Genomic DNA, 20,036 nt, shown 5'->3' with positions numbered 1-20,036 from the left:
GCTCGATCAACTGAGTTGCAAATTGACAAAGGCTGCAAAGAAACTCTGCCGATATTCGCGTTTGTGCTCCATGAGAACCCTCAGTGACAGGATGTAGTCAATGGTAGACTTCTTATGTGTAAAACCAGACTGTTCCGGTCGCTGGTAGGTGAGCAAGTGATCACGGATCCAATTGAGGACAACCCTAGCAAGGACCTTACCTGGCACTGAGAGAAGTGTTATCCCCCTGTAGTTGCTGCAATCCAGGTGATTACCCTTCCCTTTCCAGACAGGGACAACAAGGCCCATTTCCCAATCAGCTGGGATGATGCCAGTCTCCCAAATGGAAGCAAGGATTGCTTGCATTGCAAGGAAGACAGCCTTACCAACAGCCTGAAGAAGCTCACCTCAGATACCACAGATCTCTGCAGCCTTCCCTACCCTCAGTTGGTTCACCGCCTGTGCAATCTCCATAAGATTAGGCAGTTCACAGCTAATTGGAAGATCAGTCTCAAGAACCGTGGACTCAGAGATATCCAACGTCCTACCCGGAGGATCAGCTTTGAACAACTGCTCAAAGTAGCCAGCCCAGCGGGTCACAAGAGCAGTGTCATCCGTAAGGACCGTTCCATCAGCTGCCCTGACTGTGATAAATAATTAATAACAACAAATAATTATTATTACATTCATCAACAAAATATAACTGATTAACAAGACAAAAATAAATATTTCTATCTTAGAAAAAATGAACACAATGGAATGGAGAATTGAAACTAAATAGCAACTGAATCAAAACAATAAAGAAAAAGAAAACATACTGTAATAATAAATAATCAAAATTCACAAGAGACTGAATCCAAGTCTGAATTCAAAATATACTGAATTCAAAATATTTTAGAAGAATGGCAGAGGTCTCTGAATATCAGAGCTATCAAAATCCAATATGTACCAAGAGCAGAAAAGAAAAAAGGCAACGAATACAAAGGATAAGACTCTAAAGGAGGAACCTCAATGCCACAACTAAGGCCTTGAGGACTGAGCAGCCCTTTTATCAGATCAAGGAAGTGTCAGTAACTGGAATCCCCAATCCCCCACACAGCCCCTGCTTAGCTGAAAACAATGAACAAATAAAAGAAAACTTAAAGAGGCGAAGAACAAAAAAGGGAGGAAAGGTAGAGTCAGGCAGAGCTACAACTTAGCCTGGACAGGTTGGTCTTTCTTCCATTGTGGTGATACATGCAAGGACTTGCAAAATAACTGCTGTGTCGTAAAATGCTTTCGCTTTTATGAAGTTCTGCAAAGTTCACTGCAAATTGTTACTTATTTTACTTTAATGTTCTGCTGCAAATTCTGTTCTTTGAAAAATTATATTTACTGAACCATTCAGCAACATTTTTTTTCTTAAAACAACTGTTGCAATACAGGATAATAAGGATATCTTTTTGGAATTTGGAACAAGGCAGCAATCACCATAGACAGCAAGCAGAAATACTGTACAATTCAACCTACTGAATACATTAAGATGCTTGATGAACCATCCATCCATTATCCAACCCGCTATATCCTAACTACAGGGTCATGGGGGTCTGCTGGAGCCAATCCCAGCCAACACAGGGCGCAAGGCAGGAAACAAACCCCGGGCAGGGTGTCAGCCCACCGCAGGGCACACACACCAAGCACAATTTAGGATCGTCAATACATCAAACCTGCATGTATTTGGACTATGGGAGGAAAACGGAGCACCCGGAGGAAACCCACGCAGAGAGGACCCGGGAAGCGAACCCAGGTCTTCTTACTGCGAGGCAGCAGCACTAACCACTGCGCCACCATTCCGCCCATGCTTGATGACATTTTACAATAATCTACTTACTCATTAGAAACTTATCTTTTCAACTTGTTTTCAATTTTTAAGCATAGAAAAGTCATTTAAAATTAAATTAAAATGTTTAAACACAGCAACAGAAACATACTATCCCTTTCGTAGTTATAAAGTATTTGCATTATTCAAAACATAAAGGTATGTCCATGATTTACTTAATCAAGTCTTCAGACTGACTGCAATCCTCCCAGACTGCAGATACTGTATATTAAAGAAAACTCCACTTTCCTAGTTCACTTTTAAAATGACATCACTGTGTCAGTTGAGGACAGGACGACCAAAACACAAACACACACATTCACTATCTCTCATACTGGGTGAAGGAGAATAATTACATGCTTAAATAGTGTCACTTTAGAATTCTATAGGCAAAGCGAGCCTCAAGGGAATTCCTGTACAAAATAATTTAGTAGTAGCACAAGTTATACTAGTAGTCCTAGTAAGTAGCAATGTCATGTGTACAGAGTCCAGTGAAATTCAAATTAGCACGTCCAACCAACATGTAAGTCAAGCCAAGTCAAGTTGTCGTACAATCCATATACAGTTTGACAGCATACCTTAGTGCGAAATAAAATCCCAATGACCACAGTGCAGCATATACATAAACTAAGGCAAGTGGAAGACAAGTAAAGAACTATATTACACTAGAAAGCAGATAAATAAATAATAGGTTATGAACAGATATTAATAAATTGAAATAGTAATAAATGAATAAAAACAGCAACTAATAATAATAAACAATTGTAGTAACAAATGTACTGCATACAAATAAACTACTAGGAGCAAATCTCGAGGGAACAAAAGGGCAGCAAAGAGTTCAAAGTCTGGACAGCAAATGAGCTGTTGCAGAACCTGGCAGAACTGGTTTGGAAGTTGCAGTACCTACTGATGGAAGTGGGGAAAAGAGACCATGGGAAGGACGGGAGCAGTCCTCCACAATGCTGTAGGATTTGCAGAAGCAATGCATAATAAAGATGTTTTTAATGAAGGGTAGACATGTCTCAAAGATCTTTTTTGCAACAGATGTAGTTCAGTCCAGAATGTTGTACTGTATTGTCATAAAGCAGCTCATTTTACAAAATCTTTATTATGACACTCAGTATTCCAAATTAATAAAGCATTTAATACTAAAAAAGGCCATTTTTGGAAGCTTAACACTGACATGATTATGTATGACAAACCCTTCCTATCCTGACTAAAATGTTGAAATCAATCAGCTGATCATGTTCCTCCAGAACATATGATCTGCTTCTTTCACAACTCTTCATTAATCCTAGGCATTCTAGATAGTTTGTCTCTTTCATCTGAAAATGTAATGTAAAAATATTTTTACTTGTAAATACTATTATCTCTTTTCCTAACAGTTCCAACCCACTGATCATCTTACCATGTGCATTACTGTACAGTTTGAACGTGGACAAGCACATTTAAGGAGTGCTGATGAGAAAACAAAACAGTGCAGAAGGACCTGGCACCCTGCCACCATTTGGAGGAGTTTCATACCATAATGATGTAGTGCACCTGTTGAAAAGCTAAAGTCACTGCCTTTCTAATAAAAGCTGACCTTTTACCATTTTATTCAGCTACTTCTGATACACAACAGCCGGGTAATACCCTCCTTGTCAACAACTATAGCATGTACTTCAGGAACACATTATTGTACTTTTAAGTGAATTTAAACCATAAATACAAATAAACTGTATACTGTGTAAAGATAGGGAGAACAGAAAACAGGTATGTCCCACTGTAGTCCTAATTTAAGTGCTTTATAACCTTTTATTTTAAATCCTCACTTCCCTTATTTGCCGTATTTAAAATGTGACTAATTTGTCTATCAATTCACTTATGCATATACTGCACTCTGCACATTTTTTTCACGTAAACCCTTGCTAGCTGTACATTGGTGCACTTTATTTAGTTACCAAGCAGATTAATTCTATTCAAAACAGGAAAAAGTTGATTAATAAGATGCCATATGACGGTGAAGCTTACATCTATGTAAATGTGTGTTGGAAGTATTTTCTTAGACTTTGCTAATTTACTTATAGATAATTCTTGATGTTTGTACAATGCCTGACTGCATTGTGTCAAGTATAAAGTTTGGTGGAGGGAGGATTATGGGGTTGTGTTTCAGGGGTTGGGTTTGGTCCCTTAGTTCCAGTGAAAGGAATTCTTAATGCTTCAGCATACGAAGCCATTTTGGACAACTTCATGCTCCTAACTTTCTGAGAACAGTTTGGGGATGGCCCCTTCCTGTTCCAAAATGGCTGTGTACCAGTGCACAAAGCAAGATCTATAAAGAAATGGATGAGCGAGTTTGGTGGGGAGGAACTTGACTGGCCTGCACAGAGCCTCAACCTGACAGAACACCTTTGGGGTGAATTAGAGCAGAGACCGCGAGCCAGGCCTTCTCGTCCAAAATCAGTGCCTGACCTTACAAATGCTCTCCTGGAAGAATGGTCCAAAAATCCCATAAACACACTCCTACATCGTGTGAAAAGCCTTCCCTGAAGAGTTGAAGCTATTATAGCTGCAAAGGGTGGGCCAACTCCATATTAAAGCCCATGTATTAAGATTGGCATGTCATTAAAGTTCATGTGTACGTAAGTGTGTGTAAAGGCAGGCGTCCCAATACCTTTGGCAATATATTGCTATCTACAACTCTTATTCCAAAAAAGATGGGATGCTGTGTAAAATGTAAATAAAAAAAGAACGCAATGATTTGCAAATCTCATAAACCCATATGCTATTCATAATATGACATAGAAAACATATCAAATGTTTAAATTGAGAAATCATACCATTTTAAGAAAAGAATAAGGTCATTTTGAATTTGATGGCAGCAAAAAAGTCTCAAAAAAGTTGGGACAGGGCCATCTTTACCACTGTGTAGCATCCCCCTTTCTTTTAACAACAGTCTGTAAATGTCTGGGAATTGAGGAGACCAGTTGCTAGAAGTTTGGAAGAGGAATGTTGTCCCATTCTTGTCTGAAGTAGGATTCTAGCTGGGTCTTCTTTGTCATATTATTTGTTTCATTATGTGCCAAATGTTTTCAGATAGTGAAAGGCCTGGACTGCAGGCAAGCACCCGGACTCTTCTATTACAAAGCCATACTGTTGTAATAGATGGCAGTAAGTGGTTTAGCATTGTCATGTTGACATATGCCAAGCCTTCCCTTAAAATGATGTCATCTGGTTGGAAGCATATGTTACTACGTAACCTGTATATACCTTTCAGCATTGATGGTGCTTTCCCAGATGTGCACTAAGGCATCCTCATATCATCAGAGATGCATGCATTTGAACTGAGTGCTTATAATAAGCCCAATGGTCCCTCTCTTTTTCAGTCCAGAGAACGTGGCAGCCATGTTTTCCAAAAAAAATTTACATTTTGATTTGTGTGAACACAGAGCAATTTTTCACTTTGCCTCAGTCCATTTTAAATGAAATTTGGCCCAGAGAAGACAATGGTATTTCTGGATCATGTTCAAATATGGCTTCTTTGCATGACAGAGCTTTAACCTGCATTTGTGAATGGCACAGCGAACTGTGTTCACAGACAATGATTTCTGGAAGTCTTCCTGAGCCCATGTAGTGATTTACATGACAGAATCGGGCCTGAAGATCACAGGAATCCAATGCTGATTTTTGGCCTTGTCCCTTACGCACAGAGATTTCTCCAGATTCTCTGAATCTTTTCATAATATTATGTACTGCAGATGATGAGATATTCAAGTTTTTGCAATTTTACATTAAGAATCATTATTCTGAAATTGTTCTACAATTTGTAGACACTATTTTTTTGCAAATTGGTGAACCTCTGCCCTTCTTTACTTCTGAGAGACTCTGCCTCTCTAAGATGCTCTTTTTATACCCAATCATGTTACTGACCTGTTGCCAGTTAATCTAATTAGTTGCAAAATGTTCCTCCAGCTGCTTCTTTTAAGTACCACTTACTTGTCCTAACTTTTTTGAGATGTGCTGCTGCCGTCAAATTCAAAAAGAGCTAACATTTTTCATGAAATAGTAAAATGTCTCACTTTCAACATCTATCTATCTATCTATCTATCTATCTATCTATCTATCTATCTATCTATCTATCTATCTATCTATCTATCTATCTATCTATCTATCTATCTATCTATCTATCTATCTATCGCTGACAATAACCAATCTTCAAATCGCGGCGAATCGCAGGCTTACTTGTCTTCTTATAAAGCACTTTGAACTACGTATCTTGTCTGAAAATGTGCTATACAAATAAATGTTGTTATAACTGTTATTTAAGTGAGTGATTGTATAAGACCTTGTCCTGTTTCTGTTGAGGTGTTTGTATATGTGAGCAGTGTTAGGGTCAAAGATATACTGTAGATGTGTTCCAGCAATAGAGTAGAGAATTAAAAAAACGTGAAAAAATGTATTTACAGCTTTGAATCATTAAAAGCCAAACAAACAAATACCACCCTGACACCCAAACAAACAAAAACAAATCTCTTCTGTCCTGCTAGGAACAGAAACCAATTTGTATTGATTCCAGTCACTATATGTGAACGGATTCAATGTTCACGGTCATAAATTTTAACAAAGGTTATATATTGACAAAAAAACATGAAAATGTTTCCAAGGAGTTGCAATACAGGGCACATTATCTTCATGGGTCTGAATTCCACTCCTGGGTCTTCATATGTGTGCGTCGATTTTGCACGTGCTCCCTGTGTCTGCACAGGTTTTATCCTTGGGTACTCTGATTTTCTTCTCATATTTCACATATATGCATGATGGGTTAGTTTAAGGCTATCAGCTGACCCTACATAGGTGAGTATGAATGTGGGTATAAATGTGATTTTTGACGAACTGCTACTGTGTCTGTGGTTGGCTTCTGTTTTGCCATCATTGCCAGGTTAAGACATGGTTTGATGAGTCTTTTTTGATTAATATTGTAAATGAAGAAGACAACTAAAATTAAAAAAATGTTTTTTTCTAACTGCCAAATCTAATTTGTTTTAAAATGATGAAAGCAATTACGGAATAAATTATTTCATGGCATGTGTTTATGAAAATAGCACAGTGGTGCAGAGGGAAACCCTGAAGATGGGATTTGGGCTGATTACTGGCCAAGTTGCCTCCACATTTTATGACAATAATCACAGTGAAAGAAAGATAGCAGCACTTGAAGCTGAGCAGAGGAGAGCAACCAAGTGTATTCCAGGACATAAGGACATGTCCTACTCCAATAGACTCAGAAAATTAAAAATGAGGAGGAGAGAAGACTGAGTTGGGACCTAATCCAGGTCTTCAAAATTCTCAAAAGTAATTGGAAAAGTAGATACAGGTGAATTCTTTCAACTTAACAGTCAAAATTAAGGCAATGTGCATTTAGGACTAAAGACAGGAAATATTTTGTTACACAAAGAATTGTGGGAATCCGAAACAAACTACTGAAACATGTAGTTGACGCAGAAAATTTGATGCATTCTAAGAAGTGTCTGGATGAGATATTGGGACAGCTTAGGTATTAGCTAAACAGAATGGTTGCCTCTCATTTGTCAAATATCGTATGTTCTGTTCTTCCCATTGGAGAGTATGCAATGTCCTCTACCATTGGTGGGCCTGCCATTCATGTTTGGATTCTAGCTGGTACCCGAAGCTATCGTAGTAGAAAGGTCAGAAAAGGATGAATAGTTGACTATGATTTGGGCCTTATTTCTGCCCATAAATTTGTTGGTTGACTATGCTTTAAGTGAATAACACACAATTTAACACTGGCAGTGACCACTTGTGGGCAACACAGTAATAGCACTGAAAACTAAATTAGCAATCAGCTATCAGTTTGAAAGAGAATCAATAGTGATCTGAAATGAGCTTCCACCAACAGACTATTGATTTTAAAATGCATTTAATAGAAGCACAAGGGAACACTAGAACAGCTTCAATTATAATGTAATGATCCTTGACCTTAAACAACATGCTGTTTGTCTCTGGCCGCTTGCTGGATTTGCACATGGCCTGGTCCATGGAAAAACTGCAACCATTCTGTCAGTCATTTCTAGGCAGGAGGACAACAGCTGAGTTGTCAGCCTTTTCAGATATCTGAAGTACAGTAGGCATATGCCACCAAGCTATACTACAGTAGTCTTTTTTAATTCAATACAAGTAAAAAGAAACAAGCTGACACATCTATTTATTACAGTACATAAAGTATGATAAGCTGACATGCCTCTGTCCACATCTGAATTTTCACAACCTCTGTAGTCTATCAGAGAACTGAATTATTAACTTTAAATTCCTTTGCACTGAATCTTTTCATTCATTTGTTTATTTCTGAACATCATTCAACCATGGGCAACAAAGTCTTTCTTCTGAGGGTCTCTACTATCCTCCTGCTTAATTAAAACTAAGACAGACCTCCACCTTATGAAAAGCTTTTACCTTCATAATAATTTCAAAGGATTTGCTTATAAACTGCACATGGACTGGTGCAATAGAATCAAATTGAAATTAATTTAGTAGTTCATAACAGCAAGTTCTCATATAGTTTTGTATCATCAGCTCACTGTCATAATTTCAATTAATCAATCTTGGCAAGATAAAGGGTGGAGCCATTCTTTTAATGTTCATGAAGCATTTACATTCATGTGTATATTTTAGTTAAGACTAGACAGTGAAAGCCAGTGGTAAAAAATTTCATCATTTAGAATTTGCTACAATAACTTTAAATAAAGAAAGCAGATCTTGTACCAGTAAAGCTTCAACCGCAAAATTGAATCGCAATCACAATGTTACCGTGGAGCATATTTTGATTATCACCCATCACTGAAACATGACATGAGTCTCAGACTTTGGCTGTAGGTGCTAAATTTGTATAAAAACACGAAAGCTGGTATGTGTGAGTTCCCTCCTTTTTGTGGTGAAGAAGTCAAAGAGAAACATTCACACCTAATAAACTGTCCCAGCAATGATGTCCTAATGCAAAAAAGAAAATGTTTTACAGGGAAATGTTGTTTCAAACGTTTGCCAGCCTTATGCTGTTTAACAAAAAAACTAGTAGTCAGACAGTCACTAATTCAAAGTTCTTATGTTTCAGCCATTTGGTGTATAGAGTTTGCATGTTCTTTACATGTTGTTCTTAATTGTACTAACTCAATCTTTACCATGATGTTGTCTCAAAAAAGAAATTATAAGGTTAACTCTAGGAGGCAATGAAAGGTCAGAGGTTGAACATAAGTTGGATTACATGCATCAGATCTTCAATACATAGAATTTATTGGTATTAACTATTTATTTTATAAACTACTTACACTGATGAACCGGATATGAGGGGTTACAAAAAACATGATTAGATTTAATTTAACTTTTAGCAGTGGAATTTGCAACCATGCTAAAAAATGTACTTCTTTTATTATCTCACAGCTCTAGGGACCTTCCTTCACACTCTAAAACACATATTGTCCTGCATGAGTATGTGTTTTCTTCAGCATCCTCTCACACCCCAAAGATGTGCGTATGGGATCATCTCTGCCTTCTTCAAATTGGACATTCACAGTACTGTATATTGCAATGGACCAACATCTAATCCAGAAATGATTCCCTCCCTACCTGAGCCTAATGTGGTTCAGACAAGCTCTGGGGGTACCTGCTGCACATTAGTACATTAGCTTTAGAAATTAAACATGTAGTAATTTTGACTGGTACCGTTCAATTTAAGATTACATGAAGCATAACTGTATTGCTAATAAATATAATATATTATATATATACTAGACATTAAGCCCATTACAATAACGGGCGCTAGAACAGCAGTGCATAAATAAACATTAGTAGGAACAGTCTATATTAAATGGCTGTATATTTACTGGCTTGTATGTGGCTGTAATATGCGTCATTGTATTGTGTATTTTCTCTCGCAGTAATACTGGTTTGTAGTTCCGTAAAATGTCTGTAATTTTCTCTGAAAGTAATACTGGCTTTGATGTCTGTAATATGCGTTTAATTTTCTGTCACAACAGTGGGCAATCAGCAGATTCTCCCCAGCAACTGATGTAATGTGTGGCGTGCAGCTGATAATTGTGCCTGTTGCGTCTCTCCAGCAAGTACTGTGCAGTTCCCTAGCAAGTATTTTAATCTATGCTGGCATGCAGCTGATTATTGTATGTGTGGCGTCTCCCCAGCAACGGATTTTATGTGCGCGAAAATAAATCTACTTTTAAAAGTCATCCTATTGTAATATCATGAAAATTCGTATATTTAGGAAAACCCCTTCAACGACTGACACTTTACACTTTACCAGGCCAAGCTGACATCCTCAGAGTGAACACTTGCACAACAACAAACACTAATCCCCACCTCTTTGGGGAAGCTGGTCTCCGCGTCTCAGTGCCCGATTGGATTTTTTGTGCCTCATGCTTTAGGTCTTACCTCATTTACCAAAATCCGATTGGATCGGCCGCACAAAATTTTTTAGGTCCCGCCCTCTCTGTCTTGTGTGATGCGTCAAACGGCCTTTGAAGCATTTGCTTTGAAGCATCGCTCCGTGCCCCGCGCATGCGCACTTCACCAGAAGACACACACACACGAACACTGGATGCACACAGGGGTTTTATTATGTAAATATATATATATATATATATATATATATATATATATATATATATATATATACAGTATAAATACATTCAGACATGTGAGTGTGGGGAGAGTTTAATGGGAAAAGGTTTCAGTTATTTTATGGGGTAGGAAAAGACTGATGCACCAGAACTAACACAGTTTCTGTTCCCTTTAGAGTGGAAGAAGAGCCATTGAAAGAAGACTAACTTCGCTTACCATGTAACTGCCGCAACTTATGCCGCATGATGTGCCTGTGATACTTAACCAACACTACACCCAGAAACTGGGGGTTCAACAGGCTTCTTCTACAAAGTCAGCACAACATAAATCTTTTCCTACTCTTCCTTCCTCCTAATCGCCCATAGTGGAATATCTCTCTTCTCCTCTCCTGGTTTGGATTCCCTGAGTGAAGAGAGGTGGCCTCTTTTATCTTGGATCCAGGAATACTTCCAGTGCCAGGACATTGCCCGAAGGAAGCACTTCCGTGTCAGATGGAATTCTCCCAAAGTACAAATAGTCCTTCCCCAGAGCGCTCCCTTGGCAGTACCGATGGAACCCAACCAGGCTGTTCAATAGTACTACAGTTCCCAGTATGCCCTGTGGGCATGTGCAAAATTGAGCTGGCCCAGGAGCACTGCCTTCTAGTGTATTGGGGGAACATACAGTCTTGACTGGCTGTCTTCCCCAGTCCTTCCATAATATTGGCCTCCCATCTACGTAAGAATCTTCTTTTCAACCCTACCAGGATGCCAGACCATCCATGCTGGCATGTTATACCAGCCTCTTGGCTGAGACAGGAAATTCCAATTATCCCAATTTATAAACAACAAAACCATCTGCCTGAGACAGGGAATTCCAATAATCCCAATTTATAAACAGAAAACCATTACCAAAGCTCATTTGCCAAAAATAAAAACCATGTAAATGCTCAATGTTGTGCGGCTTAAGGGCGCCACTCAAATGGCAGCCTTTTTACAGGTGCTCCCTCACTCTCTCTCTTCTTTTTTTGAGGCAACTATTTTTTTTTAAGATTATTAACCAATTTATTTAATTATTATTAATGATAATGTTAAGATGTGGCTTCTGAATTGTTATTGTTAATGTTAAATGATTTTTTAAATTGAATACATGCTGCTGTCATCACAGACACAAACCCGAGTGGTCAGCCCATATCAACTGTTTTTTGGACAAATTGGGAATTTGAAAGTTACCAAAGCGTGAATGAAGAGGTTAGGAAGAATCTGATGGCTACCTCTGTCTATAACATCAGAGAATGTAAAGAAGAAAATATTAAATGTTCCCATATTCAGCAGGTAGCTCTGCGATCACCGCTGCCTGATGCACTTTATTATAAAAGCAGCTCATCCAAAGATGGAAAGAATACAGAGCAAGGATAAAAGTAAGGTGGAAAGGGCTCAGAACTGGCTTGCCTACATAAATGTGGAATGTTCAATCACTTTGAAATAAGTTGGAGGAACTTTTATGTTCCTGGTACTGTGGCATTTGTTTATTGTGGGGAACCAGCATATTATGGATAGTATTTAATACAGGATAGTTTTCATCTGATATGATCAGACAGAGTGGTAAAAGAAGGAGAGAGTCCGGAGACGTACAAAAGAGATGTGAGCACATTATAATAAAAAACAATAAATTGAATGAATTTGTCCATGTTACTGCCTAGAATGATGTTTTTTTTTTTTTTTTTAACCGGAACAAGAACCAACATCTAAAAGCATGTTTGGACACAACAAGCTGGACCTGCTTTATTCAAATGTTAAAGCCTTTACATGAACATCTGGACAGCCTGATCACCTATAGCCCTGTTACTAACTGCAGCAGTTCTCCAGTATCCAAGCCAGAAGTTCTTACATGTGTTTAGGGGGGTTGTTGTTTGTTTCATTATTTATATCTTATTTTTATGTTTCTCATTCTCTCTCTCAAGCCTGCTGCAAAGTCCTAATTTCCCCTTGGCAACAAAGTACATCTACTCTAAATAGTCAAGGAATCGCCAGTTCCACATATTGGGTCTTCTTAACTTCATGATTTCTTTCATTCCTTGAGTATGGTTAAGCATTTCAAACAACCCAGACACTTTCTCTGTACTAAATGTGTTCACCTTTCAATTTTCAGCAGTTTTTATAAGAAATGTATTTTAAAAAGTGAACATTAATTGCCACTCACACACTCAAACTATTATCATGCTTTAAATTGTGATTTTGTGATCACTGTACAGGGCATGCCTAAAAACATGTAAATCTGTCAATATTCCAAGGTGAAGATCTTACCCTCATTACAATATTTACTCAATTAATTTACTCAGTATTTACTAAATATGGTGAAAACTAAAAGTGGATGTTATTTTATCATACATCTACTGCTGTGACATAATCGTATGTTTATTTTCCTGGTCTAACAGTATCACTATCATTTACAGCTGAGGAAAAGCAACATATGAAAATCAGGAAATTGACAAGGATGTATTTTTCCAATTAAAATATGTAAATTATTAGATTTTGGAAATATTTACTCTGCTTTATGATATACACTTATCCAGTGATATACGTGTACTTTCTGGTGCTGTCTTATCATTTTGTTCAAATTTCTTCACCAAGTCAACAGCACTAAATAAACTTTCAACTTCCAAAGTTAACATCCTGGGCATTTGTATGGCCAATGTTAAACTGACATTCAGCACTCGGCTGTGTCAAAAATATTCCGACCATAATCTTGTGTAATTCTTCTTTCCTTTTTACTTCCTCTTCCCTTTAAAAATACAACACCCAGTGGATTAATTTTCCCACATACATGTGTGTACAATGGCTGGCATCAAGTGTACCATGAATGCTATGATCCACAAATTCAATTGTGGAACATTACAACTACAAATCAGATACTTTTTGACACTTGTGCAACATAAAACATTTAAAAAATACGATCCACTCATCTAGTACCTCCTGAATTTAACTATAAAGGTCTTTTCAGACACCATTTGCCACAAGACATGTTGAATATCCACCCAAAAATAATTTCATATTGTTATAACCCATCCATTAATTTTTAAAATCCATTTTGTCTATTATGTAATCAGGGTCCAAGAGTCTGCCCCAGTAGCATAAGAAAGAAACCAGCCATCATGATGCCGGGAGATCATCATCAGCTTAAAGTGGTTGAAAACTGGATTATATACAGGAATCTCACACTGACTTTAAAATCGTATTTGTATATTCTTAAACAATAATCAACAGTGAGTCTGAGAATGTAATTTATTAAAATGTGCATACAATATCTCTACAATGTGGGTGAAAACCAGATTATATAAAGTAAACTCACACTAACTTTAAAATTGTACTTCTATTGGCGTAAACAATAATCAAAAGTGAGTATGAGAAAGTCATTTATTAAAATATTCTAATATCAATTTTTGGTGGTACAAACATACAGTATAAGCTCATCTCACAAAGCACCCATCCAGAGCCATCAGATTTAGTCACGTATCATAACTGAGCTCTTCCCAGCTTTACTCACTGTGGAAATTGGTAAGATACTTGAAATCCATTTCTGCAATTAAAAATGATTATCATTTTTTTCATTATCTGAAATTGCCCTGCGGTGGGCGGGCGCCCTGCCCGGGGTTTCTTCCTGCCTTATGCCCTGTGTTGGCTGGGATTGGCTCCAGCAGACCCCCGTGACCTTGCAGTTAGGATATAGCGGGTTGGATAATGGATGGATGGATGGATTATCTGAAATTGATTGACACATTTTTGCCAAGTGAGTAGCACTGCTGCCTCTCATCTGAAGCAGACCGGCATCAAATCCCATGCTCGTCATCTCTCTCTATGTCACATTATGTTTGCACATCTGTGGTGATTTTCTCTGGGTATTTTTGCTTTTCTGCTATGCCCCAAACTTAGGTTGACTTGTATATTTCTTTTTCTACATTTCTGGTGTGTGTTTTAACATGCTCTGCAATGGGCTGGTACCCCTTCTTTGGATAGCTGAAGCACCAGGACGTGGCACCCAGTGTCTTTATAACTTGATTACACTTGCTCAGAATACGACTCTCGATGGGCATTATACAGTATATCATAAACCATCATACTGAAATTTTTAAATCTCTTAGTAGGCATTATGCAAAATTAAATGTGTTAAAAGTTGCAGTTTCAATAACATTAGAAAAGTATCATAAGGGTTTTTCAACAGTTATCATTTCTTGATGCATACCCAAATTAAAAATGATCATAACGCACCAGATATTTGTTTATAGAGATGAGCCACAAAGGGACATATCAAAACATTTCATACAGTATGGGTGTCATTTCCTGTGTGTCTCAATTCTCATGCTCTTAACATGCAAATAACTTTACAGAGAAAAAAAAAATTGAAGCGAGAACAAGCAAGAGATTAAACAAATCTGTCAGGTTTTCCATTAGAGTGGCCACTTCACGCAGTCAGTAGGTAAATACATTTTCCAGGACCTATAACATTTAAAAATGAACTCAAATATTTGATCAGAAACTGAGCAGATCTGCGATTTGTCTTTTTTTATGTAACCCCTAAAATCAGATATTAGGTAATCGGTACAGGGGAGTAATCTGCTAGTAGCAACTTGTCAGAAAGGCGAGGCACGGAAAGTACCTCCGATGGCACATCTGTTACGATACATAGTTTCACGTACTTTGAAATACACCTCTCTGTAAAACTATTCTGAACCTGTCATCAGAGAAACAGACGCCGCATGCAACCACTTTCCCATGACCAAATTCGAAAATAGAGAAGGCGTCCAGCTTCCTGCTAACGCTCCTCTTACAGCTTTTGTTTTGATAGTGTAATTTTTTTAAATTGAACAGTAAGTTTAAATACCTTTCTCTTCCGGAATTTTGCACAACAAACACGACTCGAGTTACAGCCCATAGTCGACCTTGCTTTCCACCGGAGCACAAGCTGACGAATGCGGACCGGCTGTCTCTCCGACTTTTGTACGTTTTTATCAGCACCGTTACTTCTGGTAGGGCAACAAGAGCCGCAAAATTCGAACCTGACGTCTCAACCAATTGAACGCCGGCATATGCTAATAGTTGCGCAGCAAATGTTCAGTTGTCATTGCAGTGGAGCGACGTAAAGGAAACGGTGTCGTCCTCTTCATTGTGTGCTTAACCAGGTTATGAATTTCCGAGAGGTCGGACACTGTGTCACACAGTCACATACTGCTTATTAATGCACATATGGATTCATGGGTGGGTGGGGGAAGATGTTATAGCAGTCTGCTGCTGTAGATTAATCAATGTGGCTTTTCAGTTTTTAAAAATGTATACATCCATTTTCTGTAATAAGGAAGAATGCATTCAACAAACAGTTACTGACCAAAATGAAAAGTCGTGTTCTTATTCTGATAGAGAATGACTTTTCAAATTAAAGGAGCCCAGTGAGTTTTACTCGTAGGAGAAATTTTACGTGCGCCGATCTCATAAATATTACGTTAACATTTCACTTCTTTTTCGCCTGCTGGCCCTCCCTCTGATTACAGTCCTACGAAGCACGAGCAGCTGTGCTGTTCAAATAGTATAATCTGTTGTGGTTAGCAACGTCTATTACAACATATGTTTGTCAAGAAATATTACCTGTTTAAAAAGGAAACGATATTCCCGAGGATTAAGCTTCATCACGAACCCCGTCAAGCCGGATGAGTGTGTTGTTGCCTGCTCCTGATGGAATGTTCAAAGCTTTGGCATGTTTGTCCATTTCTGCTATTACTTCAGTCATACACTGCCCGAACCCACTTATTCAAACGCAGGGTCAAGTCATGGCTTTGAGTCCGTCTTTTACTTTTGCCATAGTTCACCTGCAATATTTACAGCCTATAATGAAAAAATAGTTATAGAAGATGGATGGGTGAATATATATATATATATATATATATATATATATATATATATATATATATATATATATATATATATATCCTGGAAATTGGAAACCTCTAATAACTTCAGCTGAAATTGTAAGGAGTGCCTTGTCACAATGATCACTAGTTTCAAGGATGCTGCCATATGCACAAATTACTGTTACCATTCCTCACATTGTGCAGCGATTTGGGCCCATTAGTTAACATCTCATTCTTTCTTTCATTTTGTAGATCAGCCTTTTCTATTATTGGGTCATGTAAAGTCTTTACCAACAGAATAAAGCATACAAGCTGATCCATTTCTGATCTGCAAGACTTTTCATCACAAGGCACATTCCCTCACACATCCAAATGTATACAATGCGTTTATTCAGGTGTAAGAAGTTCAGTTGAGCACATGAGCAGCATTTAAATTCTATGCAGGTAGTGTTATACCAGATTTGAACCCAGGACTTCAGATCAGTGAGGCATCAGTGCTAGCCCCCTTAATTTGGTTCACATTCATTGAATTAGGCTGCCTTAGTGTTTCTGAATTAGTTGCTTAGAGATATTAGTCCTGCTTTACCTCTGTACTCTGATACATGGAAAGGTGCAGTTCAAATGGAGGATCCTCAAGAGATCAAGACAGCTTTGGCAATTTAATGCACATGGAATGGAGTGTAATCCTAGATATTGTCACGAGCACACTGGGAGGATCAATTTACCATCCCTCCATTCATTGATTTCATGGAAACACTTGGTCAAATACTCTGTCACAGGAAGGTCAGTCTATTTACGGTGATAAACTACACTCACTTGCACCATTATTATTTAGAACCAACAATGAAGCTAAAGCTTACGTATTTGGACAATTGGAGGAAGCCCTCAGGAATTTGGTAAGAAAAGGTAGACTGCAAATTGTGTGATGTACAACTATTATTCCTTGCCCGAAGAGGGGGCCTAAACTGCCTTGAAAGCTTTCCTATTGTAACCTACTCAGTTAGCCAATAAAAGCCAGTTGCATCCATAAATGACTCATACAGAACATCACTATACTACTATATACTGCACCTCAAATCCAATATTACCTTCAATATACAGTAGAAGCACAACAGAATATTCTTGTGAAATATTAGTATTCTGGATAAAATAAAATGAATCAATTATTTTAACTTTTTCACTTCACTCAAATTTAAAAATACTGTACATTAAACAATATTATTGAGAATAGACAAATATGCAGTCATCTTTATGTACAGATAATATAAATATAGTGCTCAAAAAAATTAAGGGAACACTTAATTGTCACAGTCTAACACCAAGTCAGTTAAGCTTGAGGGGATATCAATCAGTCCAGTGAGGAAGCAGAAACGATTGTGAATCAACTTCACCTGCTTTGGTGCAAATGAAAGTGCACTGGACAGGCAACAGCAAGACATCCACCAAAAAGGGAATGGTTTTGCAGGTGGTGGCCACAAACAATGCTCTCTCCTTATCCTTCGTGACTGATTCTTCTCTAATTTTGCATTTTAGTAGTGTCCTACCTGCAGCCGATTCAGGTTGCACAGATAGTCCAGCTATTTCGGAATGAGACATCCATACATGCTGTAGCAAGAATGTTTCCGGAGTCTCGAGCATTGAGAAGATACCAGGAGATGAGTCGTTACATGAGGAGAGCTGGACATGGATGTAGAGGGGCATCAACCTAGCAGCAGGACCAGTATCTGTTCATTTGTGCAAGGAGGAGCACTGCCAGAGCCCTACAAAATGACCTCCAGCTGGCTACTGGTGTGCATGTTTCTGACCAAACTGTTAGAAACTGATTCCATGACGGTCCTCTACACAGTCAGCAGCTCTACCACTGGTGCCCTTTTCTCTTAAGACAGATGAAAGCCAGTTCACACTGAGCATATGTAAAAGATATGAAAGAGATACCATTGAGAACATTATGAAGCCTACAACATCATCCAGCATGACCAGTCTGGCTGTAAGTCAGTGATGGTCTGGGGAGGCATATCTTGGAGGGTTGCACAGACCTCCATGTGCTATTGCTACAGTACCTGACTGCTGTTAGGTACTGGGATGAAATTCTCAGAGCCATTGTCAGACATACCGCTGGTGCAGTGGAACCTGATTTCCTCCTGGTGCAGGACAATGCCTGGCCTCATGTAGCCAGAGTGTGTAGGCAGTTCCAGGATGACAAAGGCATTGATGCCATTGACTGGCCCACGTGTTCCAAAATCTGAATCCTATTAAGAACCTCTGGGACATTATGTGTCGGTGCATTCAACAATGCCAAGTAGCACCACATACTGTCCAGAAGCTCACTGATGCCCTGATCCAGGTCTGAGAGGAGATTCCCTAGGACACCATCCGCCAACTCATCAGGAGCATGCCTAGACATTGTCGGGCGTGCATACAAACACAGGGGTGCCATACGCACTACTGAATCACATTATGAATTGCAGTGATGAAATTCACACAAATTGGATCAGCCTGTGATTTCAATTTTTGATTTAGATTTTTGGTGTGATGTTGAATCCAGCCCCTAAATGGGTTGGTGATTTTGGTATCGATTGACTGTTATTACATCATTTTGTTCTCAACGAATTACACATTATTGCTCAGTAACAATTTTTCAATGAAATATTTCGTTCATCGAGATTCAATAAATGATTTAATTGTTCCCTTAATTTTTTTGAGCAGTGTACATTTGTGAATATGTTACAGTGCATTTTCATTAACCCTGTAGTCTTTAATAATTAATGGTTATTCTGGGAAAATCCAAAAAAAACACACTTATGTGGCCTGTTGCCATATTCAGTTCTTAGTATTCATAGCATAACAATTTAGCACTGGAACCATTCACATACAGAAGAGTCAGTTTGGAGTCACCAATTAGCCGAACCTGCACAAGTTTGGGGAGGTGGGAAGAAAGCTGGAGTATACAAAGTAAAAATGCAGACACCACACAGAAAGCATCTGAGTACAGGATTTAAACCCAGGGATGCCGAGACTATGAGCCACTGTGCCATCCACCATTCACAGGCAAGCAAATAAAAAATACCATGCAGGTACATGAAGTTGATAGGGCAGCATCATGTTATGATCCATAGCTAGGAGAAAACTCTTCTAAGTCAGATCACTTTGATGATCAAGACCTTGCTGGACTGTTGTTAAAAATATTTTTTTGTAAATGTCAATAGTACCACTAAACATTGTGGATATGGTACTATACTAAGCAAATATCAGAATGCAAACATGACAGAGTGTTTAAGAGAAAGAGCCAGAAATGTAAATACTAGAGAACTTCTCACCGCTTAACCTATTAAAAGTACTAGAATTGTTTACATTTGAAAACTGATCGAAATAATTTCTTTCTACTCTAACTAAACAAGTCTAAAATGTTTTTATGATTTAGGTTTGTGTAATAATAATAACATTAAATCAAATATACAGTTATACCCAAACAGATGGTAGATTTCAATTGTAAATCTACAGGGAAAGATGGTATAATTTCCAAAACCATTTCAGGGCTTCAATAATAAACCTTTCGTCTGGGCAGTCATGGGAATCTGACCCTCATGGTTCAAAGTGGAACGTTTCAGTATAAACCTATTTATAGGCAAGCATTAAGCCCTGATAAAAAACAGATAATCACAGTTGTTACAGGGAGTTCAGAGCGAACAGAAA

At 38.2% G+C, this 20,036-nt stretch overlaps 2 protein-coding genes across 4 annotated transcripts in view; one reads left to right on the top strand and one right to left on the bottom strand.

Moving 5' to 3' along the window:
• zgc:175280 (cationic amino acid transporter 2 family protein) overlaps positions 1–11,293 on the top strand; it is a 90,963-nt gene extending 79,670 nt beyond the window's left edge. The window contains exon 13 of the mRNA XM_028813219.2: positions 10,638–11,293. Coding sequence (XP_028669052.1) covers positions 10,638–10,657 — 20 coding nt within the window. The 3' untranslated portion in view covers positions 10,658–11,293. The remainder of the gene's footprint in view (positions 1–10,637) is intronic.
• The window catches only part of ccdc69 (coiled-coil domain containing 69), a 51,329-nt gene extending 35,675 nt beyond the window's left edge, over positions 1–15,654 (bottom strand). For all 3 annotated transcript variants that reach the window (XR_007936293.1, XR_007936292.1, XM_028813220.2), the window contains exon 1: positions 15,323–15,654. Coding sequence is in view for 1 of the 3 variants with exons in the window: in XM_028813220.2 (XP_028669053.2) it covers positions 15,323–15,373 (51 nt within the window). In the remaining 2 variants the exon portion in view is untranslated. The remainder of the gene's footprint in view (positions 1–15,322) is intronic.
• Between the last annotated feature and the right edge of the window lie 4,382 nt (positions 15,655–20,036).

Source organism: Erpetoichthys calabaricus, chromosome 11 (assembly GCF_900747795.2).
Source record: "Erpetoichthys calabaricus chromosome 11, fErpCal1.3, whole genome shotgun sequence".
Lineage (NCBI taxonomy): Eukaryota > Metazoa > Chordata > Cladistia > Polypteriformes > Polypteridae > Erpetoichthys > Erpetoichthys calabaricus.
This window is presented reverse-complemented; position numbering and strand designations above follow the sequence as displayed.